General features: G+C 35.2%; 2 protein-coding genes across 5 annotated transcripts in view; one reads left to right on the plus strand and one right to left on the minus strand.

Moving 5' to 3' along the window:
• Smg5 (Smg5 nonsense mediated mRNA decay factor) overlaps positions 1 to 5,470 on the minus strand; it is a 535,039-nt gene extending 529,569 nt beyond the window's left edge. For 3 of the 4 annotated variants that reach the window (XM_069823861.1, XM_069823860.1, XM_069823859.1), the window contains exons 1-2: positions 5,266 to 5,469; positions 4,902 to 5,124 (exon numbers count right to left, since the gene is read on the minus strand). In XM_069823861.1, coding sequence (XP_069679962.1) covers positions 4,902 to 5,124; positions 5,266 to 5,336 — 294 coding nt within the window. In that variant the 5' untranslated portion in view covers positions 5,337 to 5,469. Of the gene's footprint in view, positions 1 to 4,901; positions 5,125 to 5,265 lie in introns of all 4 variants that reach the window. The other variant, XM_069823862.1, reaches the window with a different exon arrangement.
• A 30-nt stretch (positions 5,471 to 5,500) lies between these two features.
• Positions 5,501 to 19,725, plus strand: part of Cbp80 (Nuclear cap-binding protein subunit 1) — a 228,324-nt gene continuing 214,099 nt past the window's right edge. The window contains exon 1 of the mRNA XM_069823863.1: positions 5,501 to 5,663. Coding sequence (XP_069679964.1) covers positions 5,624 to 5,663 — 40 coding nt within the window. The 5' untranslated portion in view covers positions 5,501 to 5,623. The remainder of the gene's footprint in view (positions 5,664 to 19,725) is intronic.

Below are 19,725 nucleotides of genomic sequence, written 5' to 3' on the forward strand. Positions count from 1 at the left end.
AATAGTTAATCAAAGTCAGTAAATAAAATTACTGTAATTCGTGAAAAAAAAATCGTTACCCTACATAAAAATGAACTAAATGACTGCTGTGAGCAGTATGGGATGAAGATAAATGCAAATAAGACGAAGACCATGGTTATAGGAAGAAAAAGAGAGAAAAACACAACTCCAAGGATCAGCTGTTGCAGACATAGGCCTATCTAGCTACTATCTAGTAGAGAAGTGCATAAGTGGTACATGAAGCTCTTCAGAAGACTTCAAAATGCCACAGTGGCCAATTCCATGACAATTTATAAGTAAATTAATGAAAAGCAAATTAATAACTTATTATTCACAATTCTGCTGGCTGAGGTATTGTACCTTCAATTTGGAGGCTTGAAATGGAAAGTACATCAAAGATCAGATAACATCACAATTCGATTGAAAGAGAGGCACTTTCCCAAGATTTTGACGTAGGGGGAATAAGGCGAGACAGCAAAGGTGTGTTGTGTGTACAAAACATGGAAAGGAAAAAGATACTGTGTTTTCTGCCATATTTGCGATGTTAGAATCTGAGTCACAAAATGCTTCAAGGCATATCATACCAACAAAAATTTTTAGGGCAATGTGGACTTCATATTATTTAATCTTAGAAGCGACAGACTTATGCCACTATTGCACGCAAATGCCTAACTCTTAACCAGGGGTTCGTATACCTGCATAATAAGGTAAATTAGTGTTGGGTTTGTTAGCCGAGCAGTTTAAAGCGCACAAGATATGTCTGGCCAGCATAATGTGCCTAAGATCGCAGGTTCACGTCCAGGCCACTGCAGTAAATTGAGCCTGTGGTAAAAGATGGTCCATGTAAAGCAATCAGTGTAATGGCACGCATGGAAGCTGACGGGGTTTCAGTTGACTGCAGTTGAAATGATTTTGCTCCTTTTTTAAGAAAAAAAAAATTACAAAAAAAAATTGTTATTGTTTTAATCAAGTGTCATGTCCTTAATGTTATATAAAATTAAAGAATATTAACGTATTTTATATATAACATACAATTTATAACATATTATATCACGTCATGACCATAATACTAGCTAGCCAATATAATGGACACATGGCTCCTAAAGGTTAAGAAGCTTAATAAGTATTACGTGAAATTTTCAAAACTTAGTCATTTTTATTTTCAAGCAAGTTAGAGTCATTTTAAAAAACTACAGCATTGTTCTTGTTCACACGTTTAAATATTCCCACTGTGCCTGCACTAGCACCAAGTTTAAATGCCTGTCATCGGCAAAGAGTTAATAACTTGCAAAACAAATCCAACTTTTCTCATGAATAATGAATACCGTTACATCTTTGTTTTGGCTGATGGTACATTTGATTATGCTCCCAAAATTTCTTCAAATGTAGGCTACACCACATATTCATATGTTAATGTTTTTTGCTAAATGTTAATACTCAAACATATAACATGGAAAGCAATTATCATTTCAAAGCTTTTGTTAGATTTCAAAATAGCATCACACAATGCTGACGAAATTAATTTTCCTAGTGTTAAGATTACAGAATGTAAATTTCATTTAGGACAGAGTTGGTTTAGGAAAACTAAAGAAAACAGTATATCAAACCGGATATCTGAAACAAAACATCTGAAATTCGAAAGCGGTTAAAAACTTATATTTTTTTTTGGTATTTCTATTTACCACATCCAAAGATGTTGTAGTTGTAGGCTATATCTAGACACACAATTGGCGCTGGTGTCGTGTACAAATTTGAAACCTCTCGTGCAGGTTCGCACGACGCCATGTTTTGGGAGCACGAATGATTTTTTCTATAAAGCATTCGGAGTTTAGAAAATACTATTGAGTATATAGGCCTTTTCTTAGTGGATTTCCTCCTTCACTGTAATATAACTAAACTTATTTCCGTATTTTCTAACGTATAATATAAAACAACAGAAGTCCATCTAAATATTCTAAGCATTGTGTTAAATATAAACGTCTTATTAGCTCATAAATAGACTTATTAGTTTATTTCTATTTCTTATAACCGAATACATGGAATATTTTTACATATGTTTTTTATATACGTTAGAAAATACGTAAATAATTTATTTAAATTATATTACAATGACAGGGATGTCTGCTAAAAATGTCTGTAAACCCAATGGTATTTTCCAAACACCTAACGCACTGTAATAATAATCCTCAATCCCCAGTGTTTTGAGAATCAGAGGTGATATGACTCTTCTACTGCAGACATTGATTACAATTCCCTCATTCTTACATCATTCTCAATGACACAATATTGTCAAAATGTGATTGTATTCATTGCTGGCTTAGTTGTTAAATCATTAAGAAAAATATGGTGTAATAAATCTAAAGACTCAATCTATGGTACGTAGCCTACCAGCAATCTCTTTTATTTTTTAGCGAAAGAATAATGGGCGTCTTGTCATACCTTCAGCTGAGATTATAGAAATATGCCGCTTAAGTGAAAGAGCGATAATACAGATGTTGACAGTTCAATGGCATATTACCACCCACTCTTACATCGTGTGAAAACAATGTGCTCTAGAAGTAGAACACTTGTACAATCTTTCTACACTTATAGGAACATATTTTAGAAAATGCTCAGCTCAGACGTAGCTCAGTGGGCTAAGAACTGTCGGTCCGGAGTCGCGCTCGGTCGCGGGTTCGAGTCCCGCTGATTTCCTGGTTGGGTTTTTTCTTATATCCCCAACCGTAAGGTGAATGTCAGGTAATCTATGGCGGATCCTTGGCCTCGTCTCGCCAAATATCATCTCGCTATCATCAATACCATCGATGCTAAATAGTCTAGTAGTTGATACAGCGTCATTAAATAACCAAATAAAAGAAAATACAACATAAAGGGCAGATGTTAGCACACAGGTTAAGGTTACCAGTACAACATGACTTTACATAAAAATGTTGTAAGACAATATTTAATGGATTTAATAATAATAATAATAATAATAATAATAATAATAATAATAATAATAATAAAAATAATAATAATAAATCAATAGGAAATATGTTCTGTACACTAGGACTGAGTTGTATTATATGACTAATTGACTAATTCATGAATGTGCCGTTTATTTCATTCTACAGCTGTGATAATAAGCTATTATACGGTAGGCCTACTTATATTTCTAACTAAAACATTATGTACGTAATTCTATTTTACAGGTTTAGGCCTATATTATGTGATATGGAAGCGAATAAATAATAATTGTTCATTTCTCGTCCACATCAAAGCAAACGTTTTTACAATGTAGGCCTAATGTAACATCTTACACAGGCCGTGTTTTGTTAATAATATTTAATACTAATAATTTTCTTTTCATCTGAACTATTACTACAATATGCATTTGTATTTCTGTTCCCTCTATATGTTGTCAAATAACTATACAACATCTTTAGTTACGGTATCAAATTGTTACAGTTTTCTTTGGTTTCATGTCAAACTAACGGTAACTAAGCTTCAGATTGATTTATAAGAGACACCAAATATATATATATTAAACATTCAGCATTGTATAGTACAGCCGTCTGCTACCCGGTGCTTCTCCCAAAACATGGCGGCGGACGCAAGCTTCAATTTGTCCCTACTCTAAACTTCTGAGCAGCCTCGGCTGTAGGGGCTCGACCACATCAGAGGTATCAGTTGCTTTTGCAGAACTAATAACAGAGGCCTCTTCTGTTAGTGAATGTTTCGAATTTTCTCATTATAAGTATTCTGGAAAACTATATTGAAACATCAACCTTCTCTCATGAATTATGGAGCTTTAACACCACAATATCAAACTGTTTGAACTACAAACGCAGCAAAATGTTATCACAATGGTCTGCAGTATGAATTTTGTAAAATGTATTCACCTATCTTCATGGTCATAGATGTATTAAAATAAAAACACAGACTACATTGTGGTACTAAAAATGGGAGAAATAGAAATGGGAAAGACAGGAATTACCAAACACGTAAGGAACTATTCATCTTGAACCAGTACAAACAATGCAGTTCAAACGAGACATCCCATATAGGCCTACAGTACGTTTACCCCCAAAACTCCCTCTCTCGCTGCGCCAGTGCGTCAAGTAAACCAATACAGTATTTGTATCAATGATCTTCTACCTTACAGCAACACGGCAGAGTAGGCCTACAACTTCTGAAAGTTAACTGCATTGTTATCCGCCTCTCTTTGAGATAGTAGGCTTAAGCTAACACTAAATAATCTGAACATGTGTCTGCATGTTGTGTGTAGGCCTATAGGCCTATGTGTGGAGATAGACATATTGATAATTGTTTACTTCTGTGCCAAATTGAACGTTGGTCAGTATGGCAGACATCATCGAGAATCAGTGACAGGTTAGGTTTGGTTTGTTCAGATTTTTGGTTCGCCTCGCATATTATACGATTTTTGGTAGGCATACCAAAAACCTGAACAAACTAAACCTAACCTGTCACTGATCCTCGATAATGTCCGCCATACTGACCAAAGTTCAATTTGGCACAGAAGTAAATAACTACCTACATATTTACACCAACGCATACAAAAAAACGTAAATCAATCATTTATACCGCTAGGAACTGAGCAAATAATACTGTATGATGTAAGAAAAACTCAAAATGACTCGTTGACATATACCTATTAATACAGAATATTTATTTCGACCTTCAGACTTTATACGTTTATGTTACAGCTGATATAACTACTACTTCTTTTGAACACTTATGTTCGTTAATACCGTAAATATTATCAATCATTACGTCTACCATACTGCAGCTACTACTCACTCTCTAATACTTAAACTTACAATAATCTGTTTTCACAATGATATTAAGTTCTGAGGAACAAACACCACTAAATGGAATATACACAGAAATTGACTACGCACCTTTCTAAGCCTCTTAGCAGTTGTAACAACATCATAGTATCCTTTCCTCCATAGGAGTTCTTCACCCTTACGCCCATACCCTATAGGGTCCGAGAATATCAAACGCTCACAATATTCTCTCAGCCTCACCCGTTGGGTTTCAACAGTAGGTGAGAACAAGTCATTGCATGTTTGCGCCCTTCCACGACGATCATCCAGATGTCTGGATACATCGGATATTGCTCTGGAAAAACAAAATTACAGCTGTCACAAAATATTAAACAGTAGGAGATGACAATCGGGTGCTGATAAGAAATTTACAATTCCTTACGACCACAATACCACATACACGATTACAACATTGAGGCTATGTCTTGTTGCTCACCTATAAAGGCGTCTTGTTAACTCGACGCTTTCGTTTCTTACGTCCGAAATCGGATTGTAGGACTTCTTCATAATGTCAACTCATCTTTATCCTCAATATTTGTAATGGATTTTCCTCATTTCCCACTAAAACTAGGCAGCAAGATTTGCTTTTCATGATACCATGTCTCTTTAAACTTCATTTTTTCAGCGATAGAGAGCGAAGTGTGTAGATATTTACTTCCGCTTTACACATCAGTGACATCTGCATCCTGTTTTAAGTGGGTTGTAAAACAATCTGACATTTCTGATTTTGGAAATATAAATACTTTAAATTGTGAAAATTTGTGTTATATGAGTGCAATTATAACTTGGGAATAATGAGTCGAAGAAGACCTCACGATGAAGATGATGGTTATGGTAAACTAGCCTTTAGCAGATGCTAAACAGTTTTCACATGCTGCATAGTTGTAGCTTGTGGATATGTGTATTTCATGTAGGCCTATTAGCCTGTTTGATGAAATGAATAACATTAATATTGATTTCTTCAAATACAATTAAATCCACAATACTTACAAATTAAACACTCATATATTTTATAAGTTTGCCATTATCAGGAAAACATAACCTATCTATAACGTGAGGGTTAATTATTTGTGATGCATTTGTGATCTCGTGGTCCATTTCACCGGTTATTGGCTTAATTTTCACTAAACGTGTTTTCTGGTTTGACACACACGACTATAAAAGACTACATCCCCATGGCTATACTAGTGCGCAACAAATTTAGGTGATCTTGGAAGTGAAAATCGTTGAATTTATAAGAGATTTTTTATTGAGCTTATTTAAGACGCTATACATACAGTGAGTGTAAAAAGTATTCGCAGGGTGGGTAATAAAAATATGGTAATTTCATAGAAGACGGGCACTTGGTTGAATATAGTAAGTATTGCCAACTTCTTTATTTCAGAGTTAAATGTTAGTGATCTTTTAATGAATTTTACATGTTAGTTCTAGGTTTTTGTACTAGGTGTCGCCGTGATTTTCTTTTAATTTTATTGGTTATAGTTGTCATTTGTTCTAGAATTTTCGTTAATTTTGAATGGATAATGACGTTATCAGTTGTTCTTGGTTGTTTGACGTGAGTGGTATTATGTTGTGTCTGATGGCTAAAGCTATTGAAAGTTTCTCATTTTCTGATTTTTGTGATTTTCTTTCGATTTGATTGGTTATAGTTATCATTTATTCTAGAATTTTCATTAATTTTTCATGGATAATGACGTTGTCCTGTTGTTCTCTGTTGTTTGACGTGAGTGGTGTTACATTGTAGATTTGTCTGCATTTGTCGAATGGGCATCATCATGCTTACGAAAAGCCACTTTTCAGTGCCAATAATTTATTTTATGTGCACAAGGTTGGAATTTTGAAGTAAGAGGGAAAGGAAGGAAACCGTGTTATGAAATGTATCTATTAAATTTTGTGTCGATTTTGGTTTAGTTCTTTCGCTGGTGAAGAAGGATTGTGTTGAATGTTGAGAAGAAAACTGTTTTTCTGTGGTTTAAAGGAATTATTTACTGAATTTTCTGTAGAAGTTAAGATGTAATAAGTGTTCGAAGAGAATTTCATTTAGTGTAAACACGTGGTATATTTATGCAAAGTTGACTGTACGACAAAGTGTTGGTTTAGTTCTTTGTTGCCTGCATGGTTTAAGTTTAGAATACCTTAAAGCCGGTGTCATTTATACTGGAAGTGAAGAGATTGTCGTTGAAGACGTCGATGAGAATTGAATTTTATTTGATAAGATGATAAATTATTATGTTTTGTTTTATGTTTTAGTGATTTGTGGGGGTAAAGTGCGGACGAAAACTGCCAGAAAAGTACTACCAACTATGAACTTCGAATCCCACCAAACACCATAAAAATCAAAGATGAAAAATTAAACATATTTTCATTTTTTGAAGGGCTTGTTCTTCTTTAAAAATATGAATATATGTTTGATTTTCCATCTTTGATTTTGTGATGTCTGGTGACATTTGAACTTCATAGTTGGCAGAACGTTTTGGTAGTTTTCGTCAGCCATGTTGGATTTTGCCCGTCTTCTAGGAAATTACCAAAAATATATAGTAATAATAAATGTGCTTCAAATACTATAGGCTACTCTCAACTTTTTAGACATGAACGCAAGTTACAAGTAGGCCTATATACATTCTCTGTTATGTGTTTACATATAAACACAAAATTAATTGCACAGTTCTCAAAATAAACCATTCCATTTGATTAAAATACAATGATACCAAACAAAAATAGAAACAAAAAGTATTCGCACACTTTAGTGAGTTCCTTTTCAGTTTCAGTACTTTCTAGGGTAGCCCTTACATTTTACAATAGCCTCTAACCTTCTGGCCATAGAATTAACTAAATTTGAAGTAATAAGTACTTGCTGGAACGTTGTTCCACTCATCAATGATTGCAGCCTTTAGAGACTCTTTGCTGGTAATATGCTTGGTTCTAAGTCTTCTTTCTAAATAATGCCAAAGGTACTAGATTGATGTCTGGTGACTGGGGAGGTATCTAAACGTATGAAGGGATGTTATAGAGAATCCACAATCGAATATTGTGGGCCGTATGTTTGGAGTCGTCTTGGATGAATATGAAATTGTCTCTGCTGTCTGATGCCCAAATTTTCGGCACTGGGCACTACATGACCCTTCAGAATATTGATGTAACGTTGGTGCTCCATATTTCTCTCTATAAAAGCCAACGATCCCACTCCTGCTGAACTCATGCACCCCCATACTAGTATTCCATCTCCACCGTATTTCATTGTGGGACGAAGATTTTTTTTTTTTTTTTTCCACACAAAACTTCTCCAATCAGACTGAAACTTACTGTCATCATTGAAAAGCATTCAGTTCCAAAATTCTTGGGGCCGGTTAAGATTTGCAGTATGATCTGATTGTGTTGTTTCACTGTGATTTCGGTATAGCCTAAGTGTGACATACAATCCGAAATTACTTAAGGAGTAGTATGGTAAAATTGCCTGTAGGAAATACTGCATCAGTTGTGTAACTTTCTCCATTCTCCTGTAACTTCATCCCGCTTAGAATCAAATAGCCTATTTTCCTAAGAATCTTATTCTCGAACACCCTTAATCTCTGATCCTCTCTCAAAGTTAGAGTTCAAGTTTCACAACCATATAGAACAGCCGGTAATATAACTGTTTTATAAATTCTAACTTTCAGATTTTTTGACAGCAGACTAGATGAGAAAAGCTTCTCAACCGAATAATAACAGGCATTTCCCATATTTATTCAGCGTTTAATTTCCTCCCGAGTGTCATTTATATTTGTTACTGTTGCTCCAATATATTTAAATTTTTGCACCTCTTCGGAGAATAAATTTCCACTTGAACTAGCCTATATAGGTTGAAATGTTAAAAGTGTTATAATTTAACATTTCAACCTATATAGTTCAAGTTTTAAACAGGTGTTAACGTGAACAAGAAACAAATTTCCAATTTATATATTTCCACTTCGTACAATATTCTGGTCACGAAGCATAATCTTTTCAGGATTTACTTCCAAACCTATCTCTTTACTTTGTTCACATAAAATTCCCGTGTTTTTCCTAATCGTTTGTGGATTTTCTCTGACGAGTTAGATAACTATAGAGAGGCTACATTGCCTTCTGGTTGAAGACAATTGAACATTAGTCTGCCATGTTTTGTTTGGTCAAAACAAAGGGGCGTGGCTCGAATGTTGTATGAAATGAGAGTGATGAAGTTAGTATTATTGTAAATTGAGTTACATATTAAGCCTATGTTAATAAGTAAAAAGTAAAATACACACGCAAAACTTCACGTTTTATAACAGTAGTATGTTTTATTATTTTCACTGAATATAGCCCTGATATTGAATGAGAAGTTATACTCAGTGTAACCAAACCAAACACCTAAAGATGGATGAATGTATTCAGCAAAAGAAAAATACATCATTTTTGCCTTCGTTACTAGTTTAATAACCTTACATCTAATCTAACGAAAATCATGTAATTCAGTGCTCAAATTGATTTTAAGAGAGAGACGACTGTATGTAATTAATAGGAGTAAAATATAGGACAGATGGCGTCGAAAATTTTAAATAATTCAATAATTAAGTTATTTAGAAAAATTAATTTGAAAATGAAATATAGCACAGGGACTTTTTGAAAACTGCACATAGGCCTATTAAAACTACAAAATAACCTCTTAGCATGCAACATAGGCCTAATAATTAAAGAATGACACTAAAATAGAAAGTTATTCATAACTCACCACATTTATTGAAATGATAAGATACTTATGGTTAACATTATCAGAAACAACAGAAACCACAGCTTGCTACACTTCTTTTCGCATGATGGACACATTGTGTAGTCTAATACAATTTCAAACAAATATTAATCTCACACGAGTCTCGCAACTAGGCGAGGCTTTTGGAGAATAAAACTGTTTTTACATTTGACACAATAATGACAAATGCGCGTGTCATGTAAGTGCTGAGTTTCCTCTTTGTTAACAAAAAGAGCCCTACACATTAATAAAAAAAATCAAATAAGCCCTGTAAACACAATAAACATAAATCCTTCATCATAAAAACTTATTAAATATATATTTCGCTTATGCTCAGTCCATCTTATCTTATAATTCTCTGGGGCAGTGCTACCTGTATTCAGAGGGTTTAATCATCCAGAAACGAATATTATGATTTACGGTACTTTTAATTTAAATTCAAGGGAATTAGACATATTTAGAAATTGTAAAGTCTTAACCATTACTTCTTTATTTATTTATAAATGAGCTTTTTACAAAACAGTAGCGAAATGTTTAAATTAAATATTGATGTATCCAAAAAATATAATAATAATTTATTTCATTTTACCTGGCAGAGTTAACCCCTTGTCTTCCACTGACTCAAGTTTACAATTAATACAAATACATAAGTAGTAGTAGTAGTAGTAATAATAATAATAATAATAATAACTAACAATAATAGATACGTTGTGAAATACTATTATTGAAACTATATCATACCAGATTATGGAATGAAGTATTCACTAAAAACTATGGGATATCTTCTTATTCAAAGTCTTCCGTTGTTTCTGTTGGTCACATTATAAACAAATTACCACTTGACATAGTTTAAAATTTGTAATAAGAAGTTTAAGGTGGTGTTAAAGGACTATTTGTTTTCATAATATTTATTCGCTTCAAGAATTTTATTGTAATTAAATATACTGACATGTTCATCCATACATTGTACAAGCCTACAAGATAATATACACCAAAAGAATTATGCTTTCCGAAGCTTACGCTCTTACTTAAAATAAAATATTGTTGCTTCTGTATGTGCAATAGTAGGCTATGCCAGCATTGTTCCAGCATTAAAAAATTCTTTTACACCAATCTGACAATGTTAACACTTGTTAAGCACAGCACACTCTGCTTTTTCACAGCCAAACAAAAAATGGCGGTCCACAGTAACGCCACTTTCTGCAGGGAGTGCTTATCAAAGGTATACAACCCCTCTATAGTATTATAACTCGTTAATTTTCTCGTAACATATTCACATCATCTGCATAGACAAGCAGCTGATGTAACCCATTCAATTCCAAACCCTCTCTGTTATCCTGGACTTTCCTAATGGCATATTCTAGAGCACAGTTAAAAAGCAAAGGTGATAGTGCATCTCCTTGCTTTAGTCCCCAGTGAATTGGAAAAGCATCCAACAGAAACTGACCTATACAAATCCATCTATTCAGGATTGAATGAGTGTCTGCAAGCAAGTCACCATTCTCATCCTTGATCACGTTTACCCTTATATAAATCTCTAATGTTTTTATTCCTAATATTTGTTTCAACCTCATTTAGTTTTTCCTTCAAGTAATCTCTCTTATTATTCCTAAGTGTACCTGTGGTCGTGCCAGAGAATCAGTCCCATTCCAAGGCTTATTTTGGGATTTCATAACAAGCTGTTTTTTTTTATGGTGATGTGTTGTTAGCTCTTCGTCCAACCCCCAAGCTGGAGGACCACCTCTCATTGGCTGTCCACAACTGCTTATTCAATATATTTGCAGCTACCCTTCATATCTGGAGGTCGTCTTCTCCGTACACTATTACACAATATTACACAATTACATACCTAATGACTACAAAGTTTTCTCTTCAGTTTCATGGCGATTCTTATTAATTGACATATCTGTAATTATTTTCTGTGCTCTGCTTGTCATTATTAATAAACAAATTCGTAGCTCGAGTAACTAACACTAGTAGGCTATATTAGCTAATAAAATGCACAATGGACTGACGATGTAGACAGCCTCACTCAATCACCAAACCGCACAATGCTGTTTACTGCAAGTATTTTCCTGGTTTATCACTTATGCTTCAACAATCTAAGAGCGGGAAAATGGCACTTAGCTGCATGATGCAGAATTATAATTATTACTTACAAAGATTTAAACTTATAGCCATTTATTGCAAAACTTGAAATCTCGGATTCAAGCAATGGGGCTTACATTTTTCTTTATTTTATTTTATTATTATTATTTTTTTTTATCTAAACAATAACAGCTCCCTGTATTAACAGGCTGCCACAAAGACAGAGCATATTCTACAATAGGCAGTTGAAGGTATAAATAATATACATATGTTTAAGTTTAATGGAGTCACACAACAATGACAAGAAATGATTGAATAAATAATTAGGTACTACTTAATTATTTGGAGATCACTGTTGACCATAGAGATGATTTTGGAGTAGAAATATGGATCCTCTCAGAGCTGCAAGAACGATGTCGTCAATTGCCTTCCTCTGTAGGCCGAAACGTTGCCAGGTTTGGAAGAAGAAACCGGGAATAGTTCCGCTCTCCAACCATAAGGCCTATTACTTCAATTTGTTGTAGGCCATATTTGTCTATGAAATATGGAATGTTACCAGGGGCGGCTTTCGAAGGGGGGCTGCGGAGCTGCAGCACCCCCAGACATTTGTGGCTCTTGTCTCGTTTTATGTTGTGAAATACATTTATTATACAGTGTCTATTTAGCGGCTCGAATTTTTTAAAATCGTAAATGAAGTCACTTCCCCCCCCGTGTGCTGCCAGAGCGAAATGAGAGACAAGGACGGATTGGTGAAGCCACTTCCTCCCCTGGAGCTGCCAGTCTCATCTCGGATGCTTTGCGCGTTAGTTTTACCCCTTCCCCTGCTGCCCCTCGCCGTGAATCCAGAGTTTCCAGGCGCTGCAAAATTTGCAGCAGTTTGTCAGTAGCGCGCAGTTTTAAATACATGTTCTTTAATGTTGTGAGTATAACAAGTGCAACAATGTTTAATTCTGTACAATATTTACAGTCTATTCAGTTCAGTACCTTAACAATTCAGGAGAAATGTGAAATTAAGTGCCCATCAGTTGAATCTTATAATGAAAAGAGCCGCTAAAGAAAATAGCCTACAAATCTCGCATATTTTTTGCTAATTTATCCAGTATCCCTGCGTTCTTCTCTCGATCTCCACACAGCACAGATTAATGTGTTTCAAAGACAATTCCATCAGCTGGGACAAGATGGAGTTTTAAAATAAGAACAGTAAATGTTGTTCATGAGAAGAAGGAGCCATTGCTAGAATGTTTTCAAACCATAATGGAATCTGAAACATCTACAGTAACAACATCACAATAAATGAAGCATGCGTTCTAGTGTGTACTCTTGAAGATCCTGAATTCAATTTCTGGCTCAGTTTTTTTTATTTTTTTTTATTGATGTATCATGTAGATATACAACTAACTACAACATCGCCAGTTAGATATTTCTAAGGTTCAAATCTGCATATTAAAAACTTAAATTATGGTTTATTTCACGACACTCGCAACAGCAGGGGTTATATCAGCGTCGCCGGTGTGCCGGAATTTTGTCCCGCAGGATTCTTCTAAATGCCAGTAAATCTACTGACATGAGCCTGTCTCATTTAAACACACTTAAATGCCATCGACCTGGTGCGGGATCGAACCCGCAACCGACTATGCTACCGAGACCGATTCTGCATATCAAGCTTTGTTAATGCCATACAGACAATACGGAACAGTGCACAGTTGAGCAGCGAGATCTGTGAAAATGAAAACCCTAAAAAGCGTCGTAAAGTCGAAGGGATTCAGACAAGGGTTGCTACAGCCAAGGAAGTGTGTGACCTTATTTTCACACAAACTAACACCCGATTCCAGTTCATAGATCATCTTATATTATCTTCTCTTCTGTGTCAAGAAAAATTTGAATGCTGCAAAAGCTCATTTCCTGAAAATGACCTAAATATATGTGTGAAGCTTTTTCCAATGCTCGGTAAGACAAACTAAAAACGGAACTCACTGTGTTGTGTCAGAGACAAGAATTCAGAAATATCAGTGACGCAGTCAAACTCTTGCAGTTTCTTCTATCTGAGAACTTGCAGGCCTTATTTTCAGAAGTTGTGGAACTACCACGCACAGCTATCGCCATACCAACGACAACTTCCGAACCAGAACGTTGCTTTTCGTGTTTGAAGAGAGTAAAATCCTATTTCAGAAATACGATGAGAGAAGAGAGACTGATCGCATTAGCTATGTTTTCCATTGTAAAGACTATGTTAATACGAAATGGAACTATAAAAATTGGAGATTTATTCTTCGAAGAGGTGGAAAAATTCAGATATCTTGGGGCAACAGTAACAAATATAAATGACACTCGGGAGGAAATTAAACGCAGAATAAATATGGGAAATGCCTGTTATTATTCCGTTGAGAAGCTTTTATCATCCAGTCTGCTGTCAAAAAATCTGAAAATTAGAATTTATAAAACAGTTATATTACCGGTTGTCCTGTATGGTTGTGAAACTTGGACTCTCACTTTGAGAGAGGAACAGAGATTAAGGGTGTTTGAGAATAAGGTTCTTAGGAAAATATTTGGGGCTAAGAGGGATGAAGTTACAGGAGAATGGAGAAAGTTACACAACACAGAACTGCACGCATTGTATTCTTCACCTGACATAATTAGGAACATAAAATCCAGACGTTTGAGATGGGCAGGACATGTAGCACATATGGGCGATTCCAGAAATGCATATAGAGTGTTAGTTGGGAGGCCGGAGAGAAAAAGACCTTTGGGGAGGCCGAGATGTAGGTGGGAAGATAATATTAAAATGGATTTGAGGAAGGTGGGATATGATGGTAGAGACTGGATTAATCTTGCTCAGGATAGGGACCAATGGCGGGCTTATGTGAGGGCGGCAATGAACCTCCGGGTTCCTTAAAAGCCAGTAAGTAAGTAAGTAAAGACTATGTTAAATGACATATCGGATTTTAATAAGAAGATGATTCAAAAGTTTGCAACCTACGTAGACAAGGCGCATGGAACTAATCTTTAAATAAAGTAAATTGCATGGTTTATTTTTGTATGCAGCCCCCCTAAATTCAATATCCATGAGCCGCCACTGAATGTTACGTACATAGATGTCGTTTTTTTCCCTATTTACATCTTCAGGTTGGCTCTTTTGTTTTTCAAATCTAACGGTGGGATCGATGATGTAGCCATTGTTCTTATTTGGTGGGATGACAATCATGTCTATTCTTCTTGTACATAATGCTATATTTAAAGAAAAGACGTTAAAAGTGTATATACACTTAGTTTATGCTCCAGTGGCATCAAAATCGCAGTTTTTTTTTAATTCGTGCTTAGCGGTTAATGCACAACACCGCCCATTTTGCAAGAGAATGAGTGATATTACGTTCATTGCAATCCCTCATGTCCCAATTATACCTTTGGGCCGTTCATTTAACTAACATAGGCCTATTTTAGTGTATCTAAAAATGCAATGATTATGCATTTACCTCATAGGTTTGACCGAAGTCTACCAGTACCACAGGTGGCATCAAAAACCAGCTTTTTTTTTAAGTGGTGCTTAGCCTGTTAGTGCATAACACTGTGCATTTTGCAAGAGAATGAGTGACATTACTTGCAATCCCTCATGTTCCATTATTCAATTTAGTTATATTGCTACACTATATTCCATAATCTTTGGACCATTCCTTTAATTTGCATATTTTAGTGTATATAAAAATAATTATGCATTTACACTATAGGTTTGACCGAAGTCTACCATTTAGAGTAGTTGGCAAATATACAGACCATATATATTTTTTAATGGGTCACTCTATATTTCATTTCATAAATTTGTTGCACTCTTCATTTTGATTTAAATGATATAAGCACGAGTTGCCCTGGGCAACAAGGGCATTATAGTGCTGGACTTCTGGTGCCCGAGGTTGCAGGTTCTATCCCGGCCCAGGTCAATGGCATTTAAGTGTGCTTAAATGCGACAACTCATGTCACTAGATTTAGTGGCATGTAAAAGAACTCCTGCGGAACCAAAGTCTGGCACACAGGCGACACTGATATAACCTCTGCAGTTGCGAGCATCGTTAATTAAAACATATTTTAATTTATAAGCATGAAGTGCCATAGCTTTATATTTAGTACGCTTCAGTAGAAGAATGGTGAATTCTGAAGTGAGCATCAGGTTTAAAACTCATGCAGATAATCCATCAGTTCTGAGGCTATTTGTATGGACACAAAATCCTGCATACTTTTTTATTTATCCTTTATTCATCTTTCCTACTCATCATCGTCATATCAGCATAGTTGAAGTTCTGCTGGTGATTGCACAGTAATCCATGTTACATTCAGACGCATTTATGAACCTATTAGATTTATACTTACTTACAAATGGCTTTTGAGGAACCTGCAGGTTCATTGCTGCCCTCACATAAGCCCACCATCGGTCCCTATCCTGTGCAAGATTAATCCACTCTCTATCATCATATCCCACCTCCCTCAAATCCATTTTAATATTATCCTCCCATTTACGTCTCGGCCTCCCTAAAAGTCTTTTTCCCTCTGGTCTCCCAACTAACACTATATATGCATTTCTGCATTCGCCCATACGTACTACATGCCCTGCCTATCTCAAACATCTGGATTTAATGTTCCTAATTATGTCAGGTGAAGAATACAATGCATGCAGTTCTGCATTGTGGAACTTTCTCCATTCTCCTGTAATTTCATCCCTCTTAGCCCCAAATATTTTCCTAAGAACCTTATTCTCGAACATCCTTAATCTCTGATCCTCTCTCAAAGTGAGAGTTCAAGTTCCACAACCATACAGAACAACTGGTAATATAACTGTTTTATAAATTCTAACTTTCAGATTTTTTGACAGCAGAGTAGATAACAAAAGCTTCTCAACCTAATAATAACAGGCATTTCCCATATTTATTGTGCGTTTAATTCCCCCCCCCCCCACTGTCATTTATTACTGTTGCTCCAAGATATTTGAATTTTTTCACCTCTTCAAAGGCTAAATCTCCCATTGTTATATTTACATTTCGTACAATATTCTTGTCACAAGATATAATCATATACTTTGTCTTTTCGGGATTTACTTCCAAACCTATCGCTTTACTTGCTTCAAGTAAAATTTCCTTGTTTTCCCTAATCATTTGTGGATTTTCTCCCAATATAATTACATCATCTGCATAGACAAGAAGCTGATGTAACCTGTTCAATTCCAAACCCTGTCTATTATCCTGAAATTTCCTAATGGCATATTCTAGAGCGAAATTAAAAAGTAAAGGTGATAGTGCACCTCCTTGCTTTAGCCCATAGTGAATTAGAAAAGCATCAGATAGAAACTGGCCTATATAAGTTTCACTGAGGCACATTTTAATTAATCGAACTAGATTCTTGGGAATACCATATTTAATATGAATATTATATAATACTTCTCTCTTATCTGAGTCATATGCCTTCTTGAAATCTATGAATAACTCATGTACTGTACCCTTATACTCCCATTTTTTTCTCCAATATCTGTCGAATACAAAACAGTCGATCTATTATGCCTAAAACCATACTGATGATCCCTAATAATTTCATCTATGTACGGACTTTATCTTCTCAAAAGAATATTGGACAGAATTTTGTGTGACATCAACAAAAGTGATATTCCTTGAACATTACCACAGTTAGTCTTACAATCCTTCTTAAAAATAGGTACAATTATGGACTCCTTCCATTGTTCTGGTACAATTTCCTTTTCCCAAATAGCAAGTACAAGTTTATAAATTTCGCTAGATAATGCACTTCCACCCTCTTGTATTAATTCCGCTGGAATTTGATCGATACCTGGAGACTTGTACTTTTTCAGAATTTCTATCGCAATTTTGACTTCAAAAAGTGTGGGTTCGGGTTTAAATTGCTCAGAAGTTTGTATTTGAATTTCGTCCCGATCATTTCTATTTGTCCTTTGTACATTTAGTAGTTGCATTAGATTTATACTAAAACAAAAAAAATAAAGAAAGTTTTTTTGGGGGTTATTTATTGCATTTAGGAACATTCTTCATGACAGTAACCAGTAATCATGAATATAATTAATTATTTGTGATTTATTAATGAAATAGTTGTAACTCATGCTACACAAAAGAGACATTCCAATAATTTCAAGGCAAAAATTGTTCTGGGGCCGGGCATCGATCCCAGGACCCTTCGCTTAGTGCACGAATGCTTTACCGACTGAGCTATCCCAGGAACTATACACGATACCATCACAATTCTTCCCTTTATATCCACGCAACTCAAATGGGCTGACACGATGCCAGAAACGCAACTTTGAGTGCACACAATTCTGTGTGACTTAAATTTTGACTTTCTGTTAATGTATTGTGATGGTGATGGTGCCGTGTATAGTTCCTGGGGTAGCTCAGTTAGTAGAGCATTCGTCCGGTAAGTGAAGGGTCCTGGGATCAATACCCAGCCCCAGAACAATTTTTCCCTTGAAATTATTCAAGCCTGCTTCACAGGGAGGTTCTACCTGTAAGCCTGATTTGCATAAAGATAATAATGTTACTTCAGATCTCTCTGAAAGTAAAAGCCTTACATGTTTCCGGTTTTATCAGTATTACTGTTTAATAGACCTATATTAAAACATTCAGTCACTTTCTTGAACTATGGATAACAAAAAGAGGAATAAAAAAATAATTGAATAGAAAGTGCTAGTAACTCACGTTACATTTTGTCCATAAGTTTGAATTAGTGATCATTATGTTTTGTTACACAGTGATTCATAGATCTTAGTGGAAAATATAGAAAAATAAACTTTTTTAACATATTGTCTTTTATAATATTACCTCCAAGGTGATTTTGTAACTTCATTACATGGTGTATTACACCCCTATCATTTTAAATTTTCACCGCATACACAATGACAAATGAACATTTTATTTCAAAAGAACTTTAAATTCAAAGTTGTTACATATTATAAACCCAGTTATACTTCTCTTATATCGAGCTTCTTATCTATTCTGTAAACTGTTCTGTCCCTTTCATTTCAGTAACTGATGTAGATAGCTTTCATAAAATTGGTTCAATTTCACATATGTCTTTTTCATTGATTTTAAAAAGCAATTTATAACTGTCTGGAGTCTTGAGACACATTATTTTAACATCATCTTCATCTACAGAACTTTGCAACATATTTGAAACTTTGGTTATACTATCATCAAATTGGAGTAATAACACAAAAGTTCCTGCTTCAATATCCGTAGACAGTGGGTCCCCGGGCACTGTAACTTATTGGCAATGAACAGGTCATTGCCTTGGCAAAAAAAGATGCTAAAATTTTACAAACATCTTCTAAACCAACACCCTTCCAGACAATAAAATTATACATCAAAGAAGTTGCCCACAACATCCACTCCCTTGACATTGCAGGAAAAACATATGACAAACACTGCAGAACGGACTTTTTATCAATACCTAACAGACCAAGAAGTTTGGCAGTCGCACATTTCTGCCTTGCAACTGAACATTGACTGCTTGGCGCTGCATCTCCACCGCTTCGGTATTTATCGAAATCCAGCCGGCACACTTTGCTACCTTCAAGAAGTGATGAATAGGGATGATCTCCAATGCTGTCCAGCTCTAAAATCACTTGACAAAATGTGCCAGATACTGGGAAACGAGGAGCCTCATGCCTCTGCTTAATTCTTAGTTTTTAGTTCTTTAAAGAATTTGTTTGGTTACCTTTTCAGATTTAATTTTAAGTTATATCCAGTTTTATTGTTTTCATCTTGAGGTTGTGATTAGGCCAAAGATAAGTTATCTATTTACCTGTCATTGGAATAAATAAATATCCATAGACATCATCTTCACTTTCCTTGAAAGAAATTATAACATTAGGCCAAATCCAAAAAATTTTGCAGCTGGCACACTTACTTACTTACTTACTGGCTTTTAAGGAATCCAGAGATTCATTGCTGCCCTCACATAAGGCCGTCATTGGTCCCTATCCTGTGCAAGATTAATCCATTCTCTATCATCATATCCCACCTCCCTCAAATCCATTTTAATATTATCTTCCCATCTACG

Source organism: Periplaneta americana, chromosome 4 (genome assembly GCF_040183065.1).
Source record: "Periplaneta americana isolate PAMFEO1 chromosome 4, P.americana_PAMFEO1_priV1, whole genome shotgun sequence".
Taxonomy (NCBI): Eukaryota; Metazoa; Arthropoda; class Insecta; order Blattodea; family Blattidae; genus Periplaneta; species Periplaneta americana.